Source organism: Lingula anatina, chromosome 1 (assembly GCF_051362555.1).
Source record: "Lingula anatina isolate TDL-2025a chromosome 1, LinAna3.0, whole genome shotgun sequence".
Lineage (NCBI taxonomy): Eukaryota > Metazoa > Brachiopoda > Lingulata > Lingulida > Lingulidae > Lingula > Lingula anatina.
The window spans coordinates 49696345-49719918 of NC_141767.1; the positions used below are offsets into that span (position 1 = coordinate 49696345).

Below are 23574 nucleotides of genomic sequence, written 5' to 3' on the forward strand. Positions count from 1 at the left end.
CTTAATTACTTTTTTCCTGTTTTTTTTTTCTATTTTATGACACCATTTTTATTCTTTTTGGCAATTTTTCTTTTGTGTGTGTTAACTGAAGTTAATTTAATTATGTCTGAGAGAGGGAGTAAGTGATGTTAAAGTAACAGCCAAAACGAGGCGTGTCTATGGAAGATTGACGTCTAGCGTGTCGAACGGTTGTAAATTTACAAACTTTGATGGTGGACACCCGGAAACCTGTAAAGCTTTCCCAACAACAGGTATGAATCCATTGAAGTTTGTGGTTATTTCTCATTTTAAGAAACAACGTTTTTTATTTGACATGTAGCATTATCCTGTTGCTTGGAAGTTAAAACAGCCATAATTTTGAAATTATGTCTCCTCGAAGCGTGGGTCCTTCGCTATTATTCATCAAAGTTCATTTCGTAAGGAATTTGCATGAATGTTTTTTTAAAAAGATTAGTTTCTTATATTTAAGTTATTGTTTACCGAAGGAGGAAATGTTGCAATTATGTATTTAAAGTGGTAGTTAACAGCTTTAAATTGTTATGGTTGGATTCTGGGTCACATCCGCCATATTCAAAACATGGCCGTCGAAAACAATGCGTTTTTTTGCCGGTCAGTAGGAGTGTTCCACCCACATTCTGTAGACGCTTTGTGCGAATTGTAATAGGTTTGCACTTGAGTGAAATAATATGTGTCTTTTTGTATTGCCGTAGAAGTTTGATATCGCTCATCATGTTAGCGCATATGACACGCATCGTGATTTTATAGGTTAGTTTTAAATTATACAATGTTGCTTTAAAGTTAAACCAACGACCACCCGAGGTGTCAGTGATGTTTCCTACTTTCACAGGAAAAATATTGTAACATTTCCATTACATTCATTTAACATATTTGCGTCTGGGTCTTTGAAATAGGATTAATAATTGAAAATTTTGGCTTATTCTCAATTTACTTAGTTGTCATTGGTTTGATTTTTCCATTTTGGTAATTTAACAGATTTTCAGATATTTTAATTATTAATATCCTTCTTTTTACAAAGCTAAATGTTTCATATCTTTCACAAATATCCGTTACACCAAGAAACATACCTGAAGGTTCTGACCAAGATTGTTAATTCTCTTCATACACACCATGAGCTGTATTCTTTACTAGTAACTGTTTCATACTTTCATAGCAATTAAATTGTGGCAAAAAGGAAAGTATCAATGAATTAGGTAATGTTATCAGAAAATGATGGGCAATTATTGCAATGTTCATCCCTTACTGAGAATAAAATATGTGTTCCGTCTTTCAGTTTCTATAATTTAAAGAATTATGGAACTTTTTTAAATCACACATACATTTATATATTCAAACTTTGGTGGAATGCTACAGACAGGTTCATTGCTCAGGAAAAGTCTTTGTCTGTTTATCATTTCCTTTCTGACTAATCCTGTGGTTTTTACCATGTGTCAGGCCAAAGATAAACCTTCCCCAACTTACCAGTGCCTTTACCTGCTGGGCTTATCAGTAAAAGAAGTTTTTCATATTAAGTGTTTGAATCTGATTGCAACACATACTTGAGCACTCACATATGCTTGGATGACGGAATTTTGAGGTATTCTGTCAGACAGATTGAGGCAAGTCCAGCATAGCACTGAAGTTTAATTATATCCTTTTTTACTGACCATAAGGTGAAATCAGCAATAAGTTATCTGATCTCATGCAGCAGTCTTTACCATTGGACAAAAAGAATTTAAAGTCAGTCACAATTTGATTAATCCAATAGAGAAAATAAGGGACCTATAGGCTATTGTCAGAGTCACCTTGACAGATTATGTTAGTGTAGCACTTGTATGAAGCCAATCATCTTTCTAATTGAGATTTGTATAAAAAAAATCATGATTTTTGCCCAGTGGGCATACATGAGAAGTTCTGATGAAAGGACACAATACAGGTCTAGTTATTAAGTGAAGTCCCTGCGATATATAAAATACATGTGTTATAAAAAAAGTTAATAGATTGGATAATTGTCTGTCTTCACCTGCACATGCATTTGTACACTTTGCTGCAGGGTTTGTATTCATAATACACGCTAGTAACCTCTTTTACAAACTAGATCAGTTCTCCCCATACAATGACTCTGACTAATATGTTCCTCAATCAAAGGGGGAAAAAAGGAATGTGTCTGACTGTTAGTATAGCCTAATTTCCTTTGTATACTTGTAGTGTAGATAAAGAAAATTTAAGTTGTATTGAAAGTATTTTTAAAAGAACATTTACTTACTTATAAACATGTAAACTATTGCTGAAATCATCACTTTATGAACCAGGTAAAAGTGGTAAAGCATTCAAATTCTGTTAGTTCATATAAGCGCTGAAAGCAGTTTACATGACTGGCATCAGCTTCTGGGAAGGGGTGGTAATTAATCTGAGCTATAAATTCAGCATTCATATGTAAATTATGGGGTTTTGTTGCTGCAGGGTTTATTGTTTTCAATCCAACCTGCTCATTATTTTCCTTATTCATAGCACACAGATTTAGAGTGCAAATTGAAACATTCAGCTCAAATATTAATATTGCTTTATTATTTTTTTCAGGTGTACTGGATGAAGCAGTAGGGGTGAGTATTTCAAAATAATGCTTTACAGTAAAGAGTTATCATTTTGTGGTCTATAGAGGAAACATAGTTGCTTCAAGTTTACTCTACAACTAAGTGAGCTTGACACAGAATTTGTGCCTCAAGATACATTTCCGTCAAATGAAAGCAGCAGCATTGAGTGTTATGTCTGAGTGCTGGACATGGACATCATTCTATGGCAGTGGAAGGCACAAACAGCAGTGCCAATGGCTGATGGTGGAGTGCTCATGTTGTGTGGATACATATGATGTATATATCATGGGATACAAGAACTGCTAGTGAGCAGTTTGCCTATAAGTATCGCTTACTGACAGCATTGAAAAAGATACTAACACTCAACTTGATGAAACAGCATTGGACAGGGGTCACCTTGGCCAGGACATTACAACATTGCTCAGCATGTGGCAGCATTGTCAAAGATATCTCACTCTGGATTAGGCAACTCCATTTTAAAAGGAAGACTAAACTAGGATATTGGCAGCAGTGAAGAGGAGTTTTTTCTCAGGATATTGGAGTTTTTTATTAAGTGATTGCTTGTTATGGAAGTGATAGCATTATTCAGTAGTTTTATTGCTCACCCCCAATGCTGCTGTTATAGGGACATCATGCCATGAATAGGAGGGCAACAAAACACCAGTATTCTGTTCCCAAATAAATTGATTGTGATGCAGCAAGATCAATTTTTTTATATATCGATAGCAATTGAGTGACAGGGCTTGTTTTGTAGCATACACAGTATTATAAACTCTTTTACATTTGCTGTTATACTCATTTATTTTAAAATTCTTATTTGCTTGGTATGGCTGCAGTACAGGTTTCATAAAATACTCTGTGCATCAGGGTTATTTCACTTTGCACATGTTAGAGAGTGTGCAGGTTTACTGAAAGGAAATGTTTGATATTTCCTTTTTGGCTGAGCTTTTGAGTAAGCAGCTGGTGGAAGGCAAATAACATGAAGACACACCTGAAATCACGAGCCATCATGTGGGGAGACTACTGAAGATTTTGGCTACATTTAGCAGTGATAACACTTAGTATATATTTTCAAAGTACAGAGTTTCACCTATTCTATATTTTCCACTAAGGTGGATGCAAAGGTTGAAAGTCACATAATTTAAACAGAAACATGCTTATTTGTGCATGCTTCAGTTCTGTGTTTACTTGGAAAATATGGTGTTATGTCAGAGGAACTTGCTTTTGAAATGGAATCAGGAAGGTTTTCTCCAAGCAGTTACATTTGTTTGCCAACTAGACCAGGTTTCAGTTTATTATATGTTCCATAATGTTCAAATTCATCTCAGTAGGGTGGGGAATGGTATTAGATAGGCAAAGGTGAAAGATCAGTTGAACAGTGTGATAGACATGTCTTTTAGTAAATTACTGAAACAGAATAACATAATAGAATAGGCAGGGCATTTGATATCTCAACTTCTCAGGCATCATGTGGAATTCAGTAGCAGATGATCAGGAGTCTTGTGTTTTTCAGAATTGTTAAAAATTAAATTCCCAAGCTTGAATTTCAGGACAGGTGGCTGTAGTGCTGCATAACCCACATTCACTGAAAGTTTAAAAGTTACTGGTGTTTCTGCCCTTGGTATGGTAACAAGTAAAACAAAAAACAGAAAGAAATATAAGTCGTTATTTGCATCAGGTATATTATCTTTACTCTGAAGCCAGACTGAGGGCTCATTCCCAGTGAAGCTATCGATTTACGTAGACCGATCCAACTCCGCTGGGACTCTCGCTGAATGTAATCGGATTAATATACCTACTTCTGGAATTGAGTAGATACAGAAAAACTGGTGATTATATGAGTATGTTGGGAACAAGAGGAGGCATGTTAATCTGGTAATCTGCTTGCATTCAGCGAGAGTCAATCTTTGTAGTTAGGATTGGATCGATCTACGTAGAACAATAGTTTCAATGGGAATCAGCCTTAAGTCATATCAGCAATCTCTCAGGAGAAGTCACCAAAAGTTCTCTCCATATTGCTTAATCATAAATTGGATCTAAAAGTATAAGGTACACTTGTAGGATAAATGCATTGTGTGTGGTTGGAGATGGAAGGTTTTGATATATCTAAATACAGCTTGTTAAAGGCCTTGCTAAATAGACCTGTGCCAGATATCACTTGAGATTATCATTACAGCACTTCAGCACTGAATCACACTCTGAACTTCATGTCTGTGTTGGCAAGTAACACATACTGATAAGTGTGGAATGCTACAACACAGTCAAAGTTTTCAGGTGTTCTCTCTGTAATGTTAGATGATCAAAACAGGGTGTAACCAATTGCATACTTCTAGCTAACCTTCTCCCTGTAGTTCTAGCAGTTTCTGTCTTGTTAGAGATCAGACTATGACAGGATAACCAGAGATAAAATGGATGTGTCAGTTCTATTGTGCTCAGTGGTGGGGATAATGGGTAGTCTGACCCAGTCTGTGCTTGACTAGACTATACCATGCAGGTTGATAGGTGTGTGCAGCATTGGAAATGGCTTGATTTATACAAATTGACTCTTTGTGCTTTGTGCCCTTATGCCTGTATTGTTACCTATTAATGCAAACTTTGATAAATATTGAATATTATTTACTCCAATATAATTATAACTTTGTAGTGTGATAAAGGTCTATGGAATAATAGAAAATCTTGTCTTTTTGGAAAAGTAATTTTCATGTTAAAATTATTTATGCTTATTAAGACTTTTTCTTTCCCTTTCCACTGCACCTAAAATCCATGCCCAGAATGTCTGAAATTTAACTGGAACTAAGAAACCAGTGTATAAAGGAAATGGTTTTGAGTTACAGTTAGTAGAGGCAATGCCTCGAGCCTTGTTAGAGTATAGACCAACTAAAAAGCTGTTCATTGGAAAAAATGATTGAGTCATATTACATTGTAATCAGACATATTCCCAGCCGACTTGTGGTTTTCACTTTACCTGCATGATTAGTTGCCCAGCGCACACATACAAATAGTGAATTATATCGGCGCGACAGGTTGGCTTTTCTTTCCTTTTTTTCATGCCAATTTTATGTACGGGATTAAGCACTTAAATGCTGACTGCAGTTATTGCAATGCATTTCTCTCTATTGCCTACAAAAATATTTCACCGAAGGTGTGTTGGGAGTCGCAAACAAAATCCAGCACCTCTGTTCATTATATGGGAAATCTTTGTATGTACAAAAGGTCTGAATGAATAAGCACTTACTTGCTTTACCCGGACAAATGCAGGGTTGAATAAATATATATTGAAAATGGCAGGCCAGTACTGCAAAGGCCATTGGCTATTAATGAATTAGATATTGTAAAGGATTGATATATAGACTGAGAAAGCCCCCTATTTCTTGGTGTTATATAATACACACAGAGTGATTTTATTTACCCATTTGATACACAGACCATACATCTTTGAGAAAGTATCAGTTTGGTATCGTTGAGTGGTTTGGTATGAGTAAAAGAAGAGTGGTCATCACAGGGGTGACCAATGCTATATGCAGTTTGTTAACAATGTACAGGGCATCTGAAAGATTTAATTCCCTGTCCCTGTGCAGTTATGGTGAAGTGATGTCATCACCATACAAAACTGAGTTTGTAACAACACATGCTAGACTGACATGGTGGAGTGCCCCGAAACCTTAGATGCTCTAATGTAATTGAGAAACTGTATTCACTTGTTAAGTTGTGTTCAAGCAATACGTCAGCCCGAAGATATTGATGTGGCTTTCAATTAATATATTGTTTCTGGCTGGTAAACTGGATATGATATAAACCTGTCTTTGTATATGTACCCTTAACACTTCAATTCAGCCTCAAGTAGAATATATCTGATGCCAAGTTTGGGCTTCTATGCAGATTCATATCTAAATTAGTGAGGTAATTACTTTGGTGATTTTCTTTTTGTTTTGTAGTCATTATCTTGTAAGTACATATATGAATGGTCATGACTTTTTTGTTTGGTTTATTTTATTTTACTTAACTGAAAGGTATCCTATAGGGGTCCAGGGATCAAATTTTCTTTTCAATGATTTATACCTATTTTAATGTCTAAGTTCAGTTTTAAATATGTGGACATGTTTTCCTGTACATAATAAAAGGAAATCTAAAAATTACTTTGCAATTTTTTGAAACTTGTATTATATACTTTTGATGGAAAATATTAAATGTGGATACTAGTTTTCTAGTGAGAGAAAAAATTAAAACATTCCAATGGTCTTGATTTTTTTCAACTCAAATTGCTAAGTGCAAAGTAGTATGGTGTTATTGATTGCATTTTGATTAAATTACAGTACACTTACGACTCTCAGATCGCATGTAGTTTACTTTGAAAAGATAGTGTCTCTCCCAAAAAATATATGAACAATTTGGGAAAGCATACCATAGTTGTGTCAGGGGTTAAGTCTTAACATGTGATAATACCAAGATGCTGAGACATACTGTTGACATAATTAATCCAAGTAACACCAACCTTCAACTCACTCACCTACTAAGATTGTCAAAAATGTGACAGCATGATAACATGTACAGAGCTTTTGGAATTTATAGAACTAGTCCACTCAAGTTAAAATTTGAGTTTAATACGACCCACAGTTTGTTTTGTATTTGGTTTTGGGTTTTACTTATTTGGACATTTAGTTTTAGTGTGTGCTAAGAAAGATACATAATTTATGGGGCCTTTTTGTTTATATTTTATGGCTATTGTAAGACATTTCAGCATTAGGAAGAAGGGGAATAGTTGTGATTTCCAGTGAAGGAGATTGTGGAAGGTTGCTATGAAACACATTTCAGGACATCTTTGTATAGCTGTATGCAAACTTCAAAATTTCTGTTTATGAAATACAAAAGGTTTTTAAAGGAGGGGCCCTTATGTCTTTGTCTCCAGAGATTTGTGAAATATTTACATATGTCAGACTTTTGTTCCTGTAGTCATTGAGGGGACATTCTTGGCCTGGGTCACATTGATTTATATTGGATACCAACTTGAGTAGGTTGGGTTAAGTCAACAGAATGCAGTATGCAAATACCAGTGGTTTAAAAAAATACCTGGGTGACGCAGTTCAGTTGACTCATAGGTATATGCTTAGCTTTGTTGAACACGGAGTTCCCAGGTCTACTGTTCAGGTAAACTTGTCTCACCTGACTTGATGTGCATTAAGGAGCAGGATACATGGCTGCTATAAATATATCTTCTTGTCACTTCTTCGTATGTCATAGTTGATCTGCCTTGGTATTTTATAAGTAGTCTCCTGTTTGTTAGGTATAAAGTATGATCGTACCTTTAATAATGTAGCTTCTGTGTGTGATAGAGGAATGGCAAGATATTTATCACCATCAAGATTGGTCTTAATTTTTTTCTTTTAGTGTATAGTGGTTTTATCAGAAGCACCACTATTTTCTTTTCAAAGCAAAGTGTGGTAACCTTCAGTTTTGTAAGAAAATTTACATCATTAAGGTCTGTGTGCTAGAATACTAATGTACTGACAACATAAAGCAAATAGGTTTCCACTTCTTCACACATGAAAAATTGACTCCGGTAATATTACCGTTAAGGAAAAAAATCTTCCTTAACTGAATGTACCTTCACACTGGAGCCAAGCCAACATCTGATAAGCATGCTGCTTTATTGAATAAGGCCTTTGATCCAACATAGCTGCTTTGAGATTATAGAGCAGTAAAGTTTAAACAAGGTGCTTTCATTTGCTTTGGTTGTAAACTTTAACAAATAACGGAATTCAGTTTGAATTAAAAAGAAAATATGTGCTTTTATGCTAGAGTTATTTTTGCCTTAATTCAACAGCCTTGAATTACCATATTGAAATTGACTGTTGATGTTGACATTTTGTAATTTGTGTAGCATCATTTTACCAAAATGTATGGTTTAATTTCCAGTTAACAGTATCAGAATACATGCAATTGTTGTTTAGGTAACTTCCAGATATCTGTTTTAACTTGTATTGAATCTTTTATGTGCAAACAGGTATTTCAACTATATTTTAAAAAGTGGAAGATGATCTTTTGCCTGTGCCCAGCCATTAAACCTACTGAGAATTTGAATGTTTGTAGCAGTCTTATTGTTATAAGACTGATATGTTGCGCCTTAGCTCAGGGGAGTGACTTATTGGTCTGCATGTTATTGAGAATGCATAATTTGTCTCTAGCTATGAAATGTAATTCACTTTTCATTATTTTCACTGCCACCATGATCAAGATATTGTCCTGTATTAAGGATGTATGCTGACCCCTATTTCTTTCACAGTACAAAATAAGACCCACTGTGTTTAGGTTATACCTATTAAAGGTGCTAATCTTGATTTAAACTCTCTTCCTTTAAACTTATTTTTATTGGTGAAGGGATGCAGAGACTTGCAGCTTAAGACTCTTATTACTAACTGCACTAATTGGCTTATTTATTCTTTTTTCCTTTTTTAGGTGTAGTAGAACAATTTTAGTGTTTTGTTTCTGTAAAGCCCTCACTGCCCAGTCCAGCAATGCCTGCCGGCCAGCATGAGCCAATATTGACCCAGTCCTATAGACAACATTCCTCGCTCACTAACGGGGACGAGTCTGCTGCCAGCATCCTACAGTCTGTTAAAGAACAGGTTGGTGGGGTGTTTTGAGTGATGCTTTATATTTGCAAAAATATTTAAAAAGTTGCTTATGCTTTATACCAGAAAGGATTTATTAAACCTAAACTGCAGGCACAAAATAAGATCAAACATCACCTAATTCAACTGTGCTGATACACATACTGCCTATATGTGGGATAGATTAATGCAACACATGACTGTTGTTAATGGGGTTGGATTATGTACTGAAAGCAAACTTGGTATATATGAACAAAACATTAAGACAGCACCCTGTTTTCTCCCCCCAGGAAGCCCAGTTTGAACAGTTAACCAGAGAGCTAGAAGCTGAACGGCAAAGTGTAGCCAATCAGCTGGAGAGGGTAGGTGGCTTTTAACTTGCACAAAGCACGAGGTCCTCACTGGACCGGGATTGAGAGTGACTTTCTACACCCTGGCTTGTTGTTTTATGTGGATAATTAAATCTGACTTTCACTTAACCTTAAGCATTGGAATTTAACCCCAGGCTTTTTCTTAACCACTTAAACCCATATTTTAAGCTCTAGTACAAGAACAAGGAGTTTGAGAAATGCTTAAAAAGTTTGACATTGAAAACTCCTGTACTGTTTGCTAAGATCCAAATATATTGTTTAGTCTACTGGATCATCAGTATACTGAAATGCCAAAGAAAGTTTCCAAACAATTTCCACTCATGATTTAATCTGACTTCTTCTATTGCCCCTTTATGTTTTAATAACATAAAACATTGTTGTATGAGAAACCAATGTCATCTGATTATTGTATATCCTAAACACCCAGTTTGTCAGTAGTAGCATGGTTTAATATGACAACAGTGCATTCCATCCCGCATGTACGATTGCTGCTTTGGCTTAATATTGCCCATTTTTCATTGGCTGTAGTGTAAACTTGGGAGTGAGACGGCTAGCATGAGCAGCATTAGCAGTACAGATGATTCTTTTCATTGGCGAGGACAGCAAACACAAACCACAGATTCTCATTTTGATGAAGATGATGGTCAGGATGAGCAAGATGATAGTAAAATGAGTGGAACACAACTTGTTGATTCCTGTTTGTAAGTGTCACTTTTACTGTGTGTGTGCGTGTGTGTGTTTTCACTTTTAAAAGACTTAAAAACCATAATATCTGTCTGGCACAGTGGTTTTTCAACCATGTTTAAAGGTGACAGCTAATATTTCCATGTTTATTTGCACATACAATTTGATGCAAAGGTCCTTATATCATGTATTTGTCTATGAATGGTAATAGAATTTTGCATGTTTCAAATTACTAACACCTATTAACATCAACCTGAATTAGAAAGAAATGTGAACAACAACAAAAGAGCATGAACTTAGCAATGTTATGTATAAATCAAAGGAGGCTTTAGACTAGCCCGTGCAAAGCTTAAAAAAAAAGCAACAGGTGGTCACTATAGTATATCACACATTTGTAAAGTGAGTAGGAACACAAAACCATTTATAAATCGGGTATTTTATCTGCAGGATGATGTGTGTGTGTATGCCAGGAGCTTAACTGGGAAAATAACTGCTCTCGAGGCCACATGTTTTTTTTGTGTCCCCAGCAACAAAAACGTGGCACCCCTATATTTAATTTAAAGTCTGATGACTAATCCAGATAAGTTTTGAAAATATTATGCTCGACAGGCACATATTTCAGATGACTTGAGGCTTAATGGCAATGTTTGTCCTTCAAGAGAATTTTATTTACATCATCTGGTTTTTCTGAAAAACTGTGTATTACATGTAGAAAATTAATTTTGTAGCTTGTTTTTACTTTAGAGGATTAAAGAAATAAATATCCTCTTACTCTGTAGTTTTTTACATACTAGTAACCTTAAATGTTGGTTACAATGATAGAATTCTATTCAGGTGAAATCATTATTTCATCATCATGCACTGACATTTTCTGTCTGAAGGCAAAATCAAGACTTCATGTATTTTTAGAAACAAAGTAGAGGTAAAAGCAAAGTGCTCTTTAAGTCAAGGATACACATATTCTGTTTCTAATGGATTTCTCCTCACATCACTTTAGAATTATAAAATGCAATTAGAAATTATATACATAAAGTAGCCTAATACACCTGTTGCTGCTGATGTAATGCCAGAGTCCCGTTAGAGGTGGTAAAGGTGTCATTTTTTCCTATCATTATTCAAGTCATTGGCATGTAATGTGTACGTGACACTCTACACAAATGAAATTAGAATAAAATTACCACAAATGTGACATCTGTTAGTGCTTGGGGCATATAGCAAATCTCCTTAATGTTGGACAATGGCAGGTTAACTCAATACCAGAGTGGTTAACACAATTGCATGTATATATGATGTTTCTAACTCAGCATGTTGTGTGTACAGTCACTAATATGTTGTTTAATATGCTTTTGTTTCTGAAGGGCTGAAGAGAAAAAACGAATCATGGAGATTCATCCTCAACGGTAATGGTTAAGCGTGAAAATGACCACTGGTCAAGTGTGTTGGCAACTATATATTATTAGGCACCTATGCCTTCAGAAGGCTTCTTTGTACCTGAACACTGCTTTTCTCCAATGTTGTACTTTGAACAACTGTCATAGTGCAGCTTTGGCTTTTTTGTTTAGTAGCAACTGTACATTTTTGTTGTTTCCCATGTATATGTATACTTACAATTCAGTTTAATGACCTGTGTGTGAATTTATTCATTTCAAAAAGGTCCACCAGATGATGCTTTTCAAGTTTTATAATTTGAATATAGTCTGCCAAGATAATCAGTATTAACAACTCCAACTCCAAGTCCTCTTTTTAGCACACATTCTAAGGTGCACTTCCTTGTAGCAGATGAACATATTTGCAAAATAGAAGTGTGTTGCTGTGAAAACTTTCAAATCGATGATACCACATTTAGTTTGGCAGAAGCCAACCGAGAGAGACTTCACGGCCATAACCCAGTGCATTTGCCTATAGCCAGTGCTGCTTTTGTTGAAACCAGGTTTCATGGTGTGCATGGCTCTTTGAAGTGGTCATCCAATGGCTGTGGTTTTATCTAGCTAGTATGTTTCTTAATGTGTGCACATAACAGTTTTATGTTGAATGCAGTTTTTTTTTTCACATATTTTAAGACATCAGTTAATGTTTAAGAAGGGTTTGTTTTGTTTAAAGTGTTTTATTGATTTTTTCAGACGTGTACTTCAAGAAAGGGGGTTGATGGGAGGAATTGGGTAAGTATTGAATTTGGTCTACTTTATGAATTTTCTCCATTATTCCAGCAAGCTATAAATAGAACTTTTTTTAAAGATGTGAGCATTGAACATGTGAATTAATGGCTTTTAAGTGATCCTGTGTCAGTTGATGGTAGACTAATGATGTTATTTCATTCACAGGGGAATTTGATATCTATACACTCTGTGTTAGAGAAAGGGAGTTTCTCCATGCTGGATAGAAAAAAAGGCTTTTTTATTTAATTAAAATACTCAAAATACATAAATATGTGCACATGCTATGACTGAGAATGATGTAATGGTCTCTGTGTAAATGTATGGGCAGGGCAAGAGTATCTTTGCATAATGCTTTGATTTTACTGAACATTTATCATGGAATTTTGAGTTTGTCCCCAATGAAATTGCTTCCTTAACCTAGAAAGCAATCTGTTGGAAAGCAGTGACTCACAGGTTCTCATACAGTTATGTGTATAGATTGCACATTCTGCTAAAAAGCAGGATGACTGTTCTCTAGGTAGACATTTTAACTTTAATGGCATATGGAGAGAATCGGATTTTATTATCATTCATTTGTGGTTTCATGTCCATGATTTACAGTCATATCTCAGTATTATAGGTCCTTTTTTCTGTCTATTCTAGTGAAGATCCAATGGAGAGTTACCACAACAATTCCACCCATTCTGGGGCAGGAAATTACGCTAACTATTCACAGATGAATTCATCCTATGGAGATGAGCCTTACAGAATGGCCAATGGACCATCCAGTTATGACCCCTACCGGAGTGGCTCCCCCCACGGGTCACATGCATCATATCATAGTGGAGGACAGCCATATCCACAGGTAATACAATAATACCCCGGAAAATACACTGATACTTGATATGTATGGAAAATTAGGCACCAGTTTTTTTCCCCTGGAAAAAATTCATGAGAAGTTAAAACCTTGTGTGCCAGTATATGCGGGTCTGTTTATAACATTCTGTCATCTTGAATTGGCTGTTATAGTCAAACTAAAACCAAATCTCTGCGTGATATTGTGGACTAATGGTTCAAAGAGATTCTGTATTTTTTTGCATTTCTTAAGCAAAGATTGTTTAATCAAGAACCTTTTTATTGGACTGAATGTGCTTCTAGTTTTCTTTAGACTGAGTGGTTTATTTTGTAATCTGTCCATCATACACTAAATGCTGCTGAGAAAAGTTCATTTTGTATTTTTACTGCAGAAGAAATCAATATGGAGCTTATTACCCCTGAGAAATAAAAACACTAAGAATAAGAATCATCTGGTTATATCTAGTGTTTAGAAATTTATTATGATGGAAAACAGGTTGGATATTTTGAATTTATTAAAAGATTGACTTTGGGGATATATCTTGAGTGAATCTAGAGTTTGAACATTTATTTGAAAGGAAAGTTGTCAGTTATTTTGGAAATATTGAAAAGTCCTTGTTGGGGAAGTAGTGGAGTTAAAACTTCAGTTTATGTATATGTGTGTGTAAATATTTACAGATGTCTGGTACAAAGATTGCGTCAGTGAGAGGTCCAGGGTCAGTTGGTTCCTATCAGAACGATGAGCGCACATCAAATTACACCAACTACACAGCCTTGCAGCACCCTCCACCATCACCAGGAAGTCAGGACAGAGGAACGCCAACAAACTATGGACCAAGGTTCACTTCTGAGACAGATCCTTACTACTCCAATAATGATTACTATGATCATTATCATCCGCTTAGGTAGCTGGCTTTTTGTTCTATCCCACCATGAGATATGCTGTACTATGATAATTTTATTGAAATATATCCATATTCAGAAACCACAATCATTATTCTACTTTTGCATCACACTTTAAATGTCACTGTCATCCTGTTATTTTTGGAAGTAAATGCAGAATAGTTATTGTTTCATCACTGCATGCTCTGATATCAGTTGAAATCTTGATAGCAGTCATCACATCAGAGAAGATCTGTCTTGCTCAACTTACCTTGGCACAAAGAATCTTTCTTGTTTGCTGGAAAAAACCCAAGGATATTGCATTCTGTTGATCTATGAAGACTGACATGGTGGGATATATCGGCCATGTTGCCATCTTTGTTTGTCAGCTTGTGTTGTCTTGGGGATTCTCCATTAAGCCAGTGTAGTTCAGTTGGGACAGAGGACACCTTTTATGGCAATAGTTGACTTTAAAGCTGCACGCTTTATTTATTTATTTATTTATTTATTTATTTATTTTTATATTTTTTATTTTTTTATTTAATATTATTATTATTATTATTTTTTTTTTTTTTTTTTTTTTTTTTTTTTTTTTTTTTTTTTTGCTTTATTGGCTTTGTGCAATATGGACTTTTAAGCTTTGAGAATTGTTTCCTGATTTTCAAAAAAGGGAGGCGGGGCTGGAGTTTGCTTGGTAGGGGTAATCCTGTTTGTATTGTGCTGTCTGCTTGCATGCACTTGTGTTGGAATTTGGCACATACATACATTTGCTGTATGGTGTTAATGATCACTGTATGCTGAAAAAGTTGGTCTGAAGTCTGTTAATAAACACTGTTTGAATGGCTAATGGCTGGGGTATATGTTGGGAAAAGGGCTGTAAAATACAGCAGTTGTGCTTCATTGATGAAATGTCATTTAAAATTGTATTGTCTGCTTTTAAATTTTTCCATGTTTGATGGTGTCTCTAGGATGGTGAAGTCAAGTTTGTGTATTTGTGTTTGCATAATTGACTGACAAATTAAAGAGAAAAAAACAAAAAAATTAAACATTTGATCACCATTTAGATTTTTAATGTATTAAATAACTGTGTCGTGCATGCTTTTCTTTACACTTACAAACTGAAGGAATTTTTTTTTTAATTTGGGTAAAATACTTTAAGCTGAAAAATGCAATAAAACCAAACTTGCTGATAAACAAACAAATAATTTACATATTTTGATGAATAATTTTGTTTGACATTGCAGAGATAATGAGCCAAGTCATTATAATGGACCAAGTCACCCCCCTGATAATTATGATGACCGGTATGGAGAGATTCCACAAGGCAACAGCAGTTATGCTAACCTGCCACCACTAGATGAAAACAGAGGAGACTATTATAGACCTCCTCATGATGACAGTTATGTGAACTATCCCCCTTTAAATGAAGATCAGTATAGTGACCGTGGTGGGGGACATGGCTATGGTAATAGGCCTGAAGAGGATTACAGGAGGACCCCTGTGGATCAGGATTACAGGCAGAGTCCCCTGCATGACAGGGGGAATGATTATCCCGAGTCTGGACCTAGGGACCCCCAGTACATCCTCAATGAGGACAGACCCCCTTTAGATGATGGTCAGTACCAGAGTGACCCATACAATGACAATATGTATCCTCGCAGAGATGACCAAGAAGACCCCTCACAGTTCAGGCCACGTTATGATGATGATCGTTATGGAGAGCCATACAGAGATCAGGATGACCAGTACAGGGGACCATATGTGGATGATGACCAGTACCCTCCTGATGACAGCAGAGAAGGACCACATCACATTCCAGGTGGCTACCCACCAAGAGAGGAAGACCATTATCCTGTGCCATTGGAGCAGGGCCGTTACACCATCCCTCCAGAAGATGATGACAGGTATGGAGGTCCTATGCCTGCACACCTGCCCCCAAGGGAGGACCCAGTGGAAGAGGATCCGTACAGGAAACCACATGTGGAGGAAGATCCTTACAGTAAACCAATGAAGGGTAATTATGGCCATCCGCTGGGCAGTGACTCCTACTACCCTCCACATGATGAGGATGTATCCAGTGACCATCCTGTGGATACCTCTTTCCAAAGAAACCTTGGACCAGAGGACAGATACAGGACACCATCTCCTGGGGGCAGTGGGAGTGACAGAAATGGTAGGTATTTTTCTAAATATGTTTCTGACATCCTGCCTCTGCTCTCTCCTAATCATTTGTTTTCTTTTACAAGCATGTGAGTCATTCAAGATTTTGAACAGTTAAATTAACTTGGATGACAGAAATTTTATTTGCCCTTTCTGAATTCTGCAGGGCCTCCTGGCTACCCACCTGATGACCTGGCAAGACAAGCAGCATACCCAGTCCAGGGGGGCAACTATGACCCCAGGCGGTCTCCATCTATAGACAGCCAAACTAGGGACAGGTGGAGGAACCCAGATCTTCCAGAGGTGATAGATTTCCTTGGACACCCTAATGATGCTATCAAAGCTAATGCTGCTGCCTACTTGCAGCACCTGACATACATGGATGATCCACTGAAAGGGAAGACAAGGTAAGATTGATCTGTGAAAGACTTACTGTCAAAAAAGGCATTAAGGAGAAAAGTAAGTGTTTGAAGTTAATTTTGGACAATTGTTTTGCAGCTAGCTTTTTATTCATCTCCACAATTTTAGGCAATGTAGGTTTCTCAAATTTGTAAAAGGCTTAGCTTTATGATACTCTGGTTTATCAGTGAAAAAATGAAAAAAAAATATTTGGAAGAGTTGTGATGCATTCCTATAATATTCTTATTTTCCAGGGCTCTTGGAGGAATCCCAGCTCTGGTTGAGTTGTTGAACATAGAGATTCCAGAAGTTCACAGAAATGCCTGTGGAGCACTTCTCAATCTGTCCCATGGCAAGGCTAATAATGAAAATAAGGTAGGTGGATCAGGGAACTGGGGGAGGGGGTGTTAGTGGGATGAAATATGTACTATTAATTTTATTTCAATATTATATAGTCTTAGTCCTGGTATTTGTGATGTAAGCCAATTTCATGCATCAGAAATGGTTAGCTTTCTATGTATTCTGAAAACCACATCTGTTGACATGCAGGCTGTATATGTTACAGGGATAGCTTGAATTGACTTGTATTTAATACTTTTTGTACTCTTCCAGAGAGCAATAAAGAATGCAGGGGGCATCCCAGCTCTAGTGAGGCTACTGAGGAGGACACCAGATAATGATGTCAGGGAACTTGTATCAGGAATAATTTGGAATCTTTCATCTTGTCAGGTATGCATTTTTTTCTGTCTTAAAAACAAAACGTCATTAAAAAATATCATCAATTTTAAAGAAAATAGATGTCACTAATGCTTTTTGTGATCATTATCATATAGAGTTTTTATATTAAAGAAGTGAATAACTTTGGTCATGACACTTTCAGGATCTGAAGAGGGCAATCATAGATGATGCCTTGACAGTAATAGTGAATACAGTGGTGATCCCACAGTCAGGTTGGGAGAAAAATGTTGACACCGAAGACAGCAAGCCAAAAGACATCTACTGGTCTACTGTGTTCAGAAATGCTAGTGGGATTCTAAGGTAAATAGCACTCTGCTCTGAATTTCCCTTTTCTGTAAGAAATAACAGCCATCTTTCCACTATATCGGCTTCATTGTGTAATTCATAGGTTAAATACATATTAAGTGTTTTGTCACACAAATGCAATGAATTTTTAACAAAGACATGCTGAATAATACATGTATTGCTTGTACATGATTTTCCTTGAAGTAGAATGCATACCTGAAGATATAATTTGATGGAAGCCTGTTTTATGGAGCATTTATTGTAATAGGATTCATTACATCTGGAAAGCATGTTTTATATTTCTTTTATGATATTTCAGAAATGTAAGCTCAGAAGGTGATTATGCCAGGAAAAAGTTACGAGAATGTGAAGGTCTAGTTGACTCCATACTGTATCTACTTAGGGCGGCTATTGGGAAAAATGATATTGACAACAAATCTGTGGAAAATTGTGTCTGTGTCTTGAGGAATCTTTCCTTCAGATGCCAAGAAGTAGAGGATCCAGATTTTGCCAGAAAGAGGACGCTGCAGAGACAGCAACAACAGCAAGGTTTGTATACCACCTTACATAATGATTGTTAAAAGTAAGTTGAATCTAATCAAATTCTTAAAGAATTGTGGAGTGATCTGCTTTAAAAATGATCTAAAAACATATTCAACACTTATGTATAATCATATTTAACTTTTTTTAAGAATCCGTGTCTTGCTTTGGGGGTAAAAAGAAAAAAGAGCCTTTCAAGCTGGACAACAGAGGGCCCAGTGGGCCTTATTCAAGGTAAAAGCATGACATCAAAATAATTGCAAATGTAATTTATTGACTTAAAAAGCAGCAGCAAAACAGTGAACTGCATTGTTGCACTTGACCTAGTAAAATCAACACATCTTATTTTCTACTCACTTCACGTTATTTAAGATGTCTTAACATAGGCAGACATCCACTAAGCAGTTACAATCAACATTGCGATTAATATCTGTTTTAACTTATTTTCAGGCCCAGAACAGACCCAGTAAGGGGCATGGAGTTACTGTGGCAACCAGAAATAGTGCATGTGTACCTGCCTCTGTTATCAGACTGTTCTAATCCTGAGACCCTAGAGGCAGCAGCTGGTGCCATACAGAACCTGTGTGCCTGTGACTGGCAGGTAGGTGACAGCTCATTATATTGGAACTTCAGTGACATAGATATAACATCTAAATTAGAGGTTTCTTCTTCAGTAAGCTCTCTAGGGTTCTTGTCTCTTTACCTTGTAGGAAATTTAGGGTTATATTCAGATTGCTAAGATTGAAATATTTGATATTAACTCTATTCTTCTTATATTTAGCCATCTATTGACATAAGAGAGAAAGTGCGTAAAGAGAAAGGGTTACCTATCATAGTGGAGTGTCTGGGCATAGAGGCAGACAGAGTGGTGTCTGCTGCTGCCATAGCTCTCAGGAACCTGGCACTGGATACAAGAAATAAAGAATTAATAGGTAGGAAATGTTTTTATTGTTATTATTACTTTCAATGATGATTTCCGTTTTTGTTTTGAAATGTTTTAACTTAACAATACATGTGCTCAGTTTGTGTTTCATCTAGATATGGAAAGTTTGATGTAGTGTTAACAATATATGTATTCAGTTTGTGCCTCAGCTAGAAATGAAAAGTTAAGTGTTATATGTCATAAGGCACTTTTCATTGTCTCATTAATGCATAAATATTTATACAAAGTTCAGTTAAATGTCTATAATGTACCGTTTATTTTTAGGCAAGTATGCCATGCGTCAGCTTGTGATGAAGTTGCCACCAGATGGGATGTTAAAGGAAGGCCCTCCCAGTGATGACACAATAGGTGCTGTCATAGCAACGCTGCATGAAGTCATACGAGGAAGCTCGGTTTTTGCTCAGTAAGTTGCTTTCTAATGAGTAGTATGTTATGTACATAATTTATTTCAGACTGCTTCTAGTGTCTAGTTTGAAAGGACACAAAATTGCCTGACATATTTATATTTCTTTCACAAAGATAGGTAACGAAAATGATGTTTGATTAGAATTATTTTTTTACTTAGGTCTCTTCTTCATGAAGGTGGGGTGAAGAGATTAATGCAGATTAAGAGCTCCAGGGGAAGATATAATGAAAAAGTCATGAAATTTACTTATGCAGTAAGTATGACGTATTTATTTTGTGAATATCAAAACTGATTGTTTGGATATCTTCAAGTGTTAATTTTTGTTTTTATTCTGATGCAAAAACTTTGAATGTGAATTGAGTTTCATCCCTGTGTGTAAAGGATTTCTTTTATGCAAGTTAAATTTTTACTTTCCTTGCAGATCCTTAATTTAATGTGGCAGTTTAGCGAACTGAAAGTAGAGTATAAAAAGAATGGATGGAAGGAGCAACATTTTGTCACAAAAACGCCAAAGTGAGTAAAATAACTTATAGGCCTAAACAACTCCTTGATTTTTTCAGTTTTTCTTGCGAGTCTTATAATGTTTTCAAGGATTATGATATCACAGAAAAAAGACTACCATATATCTTGTTTTTATTTGGTTGTTATGTCAGTTTCAGCAAATAATATTATTTGGTAAATGTCATTATACTAAACATTGAAGTCAGTAATATTATAAGTCAGTAGTATCACAAATAAATATAAATATTAAAGGTATTCAGCATTGATTTACTTTTTTTGCTCAGATAATGTACCTTTATATTTCTGTTTACATATTTTTCCCCTCCAGGAGTCCCCTCCATGGCAGTCCAAACAACACATTAAGTCGCCCTATGAGTGACCAGAGTGGTGTGAGCTCAGGTTACAGGGACCAGACCCTGCCCCCAGTCAGCAGGCAGCCTAACAGGCAGGAGTTCCCCTCCAGTCCTGAGCAGGACAGATACAGACCACATGATAGGAAGGTGAGCACATTATAGTGGATGTTGATATTTTATATGCTGTTGGTATTACTTCCTTTAAGTTTATGATATCTAGGATGAAAGTGAAGCTCTTTTACTTTTTATGACATGGACACCAAACAAAAATGTTGACAGGATAAGAAAACTTGTAATAGTAGTTTTATTTTTTGGCCAATAGCCATAGTTCTCTCTGGAATCTAAATGCTGTTTTCACTCCAGCAGCCAGAACACATCCCTATGAATGATATTCACCGAGGCCAGTCTGGAGGCTATGCCACCATAGACAACTCTCACAGGGGACATGGCAATTACAGAGAGGATAGGCTGGACTATGGAAGAGGACCACTGGTCAGTCGGATTGATATCAGGAAAATTTAGATGTGGCACATTTTCACATTTTAGATTGGATGATTTTAAATATTTATTGTAAAGGTTTACGATTGATAAAATGTCTTTTCCCTAAAATTTGCTTGATTGTTTGTCACTTTCCTTCAGTATGATAAGCACAATGTTTTGTTTTATTTCTTCATGTAGGGCCAGCAGCCACAGCCTTTAGAACAACCTCGAGAGCCTCTGTATGCACAAGTGGACAAGAGAAGTAAGCGACGTTCGGAAATAGATTCATCCCAGCGCAGTCTCTTGCAGGACGATGTCAATGTCAGTTTTGGTGGCCATAGCAACCATGTACGGCTAGACAGTAGTGGAGGCGGAGGAGGGGCAGACTCCTGGGTGTAGACACCTCTATGAAGCCATACAGGGATATGCTGTGGGTTATAATAAGTCGAATTACTATCCTCAGCCTGTAAGAGATACTGCATATCAGGCTACCTCTATGCCATCTTAACTTATCTTCTGCTTACTGACAGAACTATTGTCCTAGAAGAATCATGTGCTTACACTGAGAATTGGGCTGAAGTGGCAAATAGTGTGCTCTTTGGTGTCAGGAATTCAAAAACTGGAACACAGGAACTGATGCTGCTCGGCACAAAAAGAATAAGAAAGAGGAAATGTTACTGGTATGAAGAACTACTGTGTTTTCACTAAAGTCAAAAAGGAAGAAATTGATGATAAATGCTATTGAACATTGCACAGTCAGTTGTCTGTATTATCAAGTACAGAGTATAACCCAAACTTTTCCAGCCTGGGGGATACATTGGTATGCATAAAGGGTTAAATTTCAATAACCTGCTGAGATGAAACTCTATATTAATTGCATTACAACTCAGCGTCCAGTAATCTCAAGGATGAATTTGAAATGTAAATAGTGTGTACTTAGCTATGAATTGATACTATGTAGAGCTAATACAATCGATGGGGACTTGAAACGGGAATACTGCCCAACTGGATGAGGTTTATTCATCATAGTTAATTGATTGATGCAGTTAAATCATCCTCCCTGCTTGTCTGTTTTGTAGACCTTATTTAATAATCATAAAACCATTTTGCCTTGTCTAATATGTGGATAGTGCTTCTCTTGTCTCATGCAGTATGGTTAGGGGTGGCTACAGCACCACAGAGGTGTAGTGAATCTTACATATTTATATAGACCCTGCATATTCATACTGTTGCAGAACTTAATTGGTACACATGTGAAATATGAAAATCACACCTCTTTTTTTATTATTATTATTATTATGCAGGCAGTGTATATAGAAATACAATCATTTTCTGATTGTAATTTTTATCTATTTAATCTGCTCACTACATATCACAATTAATGCTATAATTGTAGATATATGTGCCTGGAAATGGGATCTGTTGTTCAGTGATTGAATGCGGCATGATAGAAAAAGAGTCCCACCACTTTCTTTTTACAAATATTTAATGCAAAAGAAGCATGTAAAACACAAGAGATTTAATGCACTTTGGTACATCAATACAAAACCTAGATGTTGCACTTCTGTACAGGAAATAATGTGTATGTATATACTAGTAACCATTGAACTACACAAGCAAAGTGCAACTTTTCACAATCAAAAATTGAGAAATGTTTCAGTGTGTCGTGAGAAACACATGGATCCACATTTCACTGGGATGGTATATCGTGATTATCTTGTAGAAGTGTCATAGATACCCTGTTTTTGTATAAGGGACCCCAAGGGCCAGATACTGTTTAATAGTCATGTCCATTGTAAGTCTATTACAAAATTGCTTGCAAAGCATTGAGTAGACTTATATTTCAAGATTCATTTTTTTACTTCTGTGCACGTATATATAGAGCCAATTTGTTATTCATATTCGAGGTTCTTTTGGGAAATAACTAAAAGTAGAAGATGGCTAGATAAATTTGAAGCAGCATCCTGCCAAGTATATCTTCACCATTATCCAATATTTTCATTCAGCTAATCATATCAGCTTAATGGCAAGGGAGACTAAGGTGATCACTGGTTCATTTCATTCGGTTTCAGTAAACATTTCTGAATATCAGAGCATATAATTCAATTCTAGGGATATTGGGGTGCACTTTTTGTACAGAGCTAGAACTTTTTATTAGCCAAGAGACTTCCTAGCGGATATATTGTATAATTAAGTTTTACATATCAGGCTATTGTATCTATTAAAAGCAAGCGTGTTTGACAATAAAAGTATCTTTATCTATGAAACGCGTTGGATATTTTAGTGTTACCGCAAAGGTATGAGTATGTGACCCACAAGCCTTTGCCTCGGAGGGGGCAATATTGAATTTCAACTACTATAAAAGCGCTCTTGTTGCTGACATTTATCGTTGTGTCGTCGCATGAACCGCTCACAGTCTTCTCATAAAAGGAATATATTCTCTTGCGGAAAATACTATTTTACTGCTATGGCAACCACTGATGAAGACTATAATCGCACCATAGCGGGTTCTTTTTGCGAGCTGCGATAAAAGATTTTACAAAGGATCTGGAAAGATGTAAATCATTCATCATTCATCATACATCATTTTGCATCCAATTAGCCGTGGGATGATTTCAGAGTACTTGCAGCTAAGCACTCAAA

At 36.2% G+C, this 23574-nt stretch overlaps 1 protein-coding gene across 6 annotated transcripts; it reads left to right on the forward strand.

The window, feature by feature from the left end:
• The first annotated feature begins 103 nt into the window (after positions 1-103).
• Positions 104-23198, forward strand: LOC106169082 (uncharacterized). 6 transcript variants are annotated; one of them, XM_013548415.2, is made up of 24 exons: positions 104-251; positions 2578-2600; positions 9045-9214; positions 9490-9561; positions 10099-10271; positions 11613-11654; positions 12375-12413; positions 13053-13254; positions 13923-14149; positions 15371-16299; positions 16453-16693; positions 16940-17060; positions 17298-17414; positions 17566-17723; positions 18028-18257; positions 18401-18482; positions 18699-18849; positions 19030-19180; positions 19456-19594; positions 19757-19850; positions 20019-20110; positions 20427-20598; positions 20815-20943; positions 21130-23198. In XM_013548415.2, exons 3-24 carry the CDS (start codon positions 9104-9106, stop codon positions 21328-21330), a joined length of 3873 nt encoding a protein of 1290 aa, XP_013403869.1. In that variant the 5' UTR covers positions 104-251; positions 2578-2600; positions 9045-9103; the 3' UTR covers positions 21331-23198. The 6 variants fall into 6 exon arrangements, with proteins under 6 accessions (XP_013403869.1, XP_023933568.1, XP_013403871.1 ...); XM_024077800.2 differs by having other exon boundaries at positions 20818-20943; XM_013548417.2 differs by having other exon boundaries at positions 13923-14083.
• Positions 23199-23574: the final 376 nt, after the last annotated feature.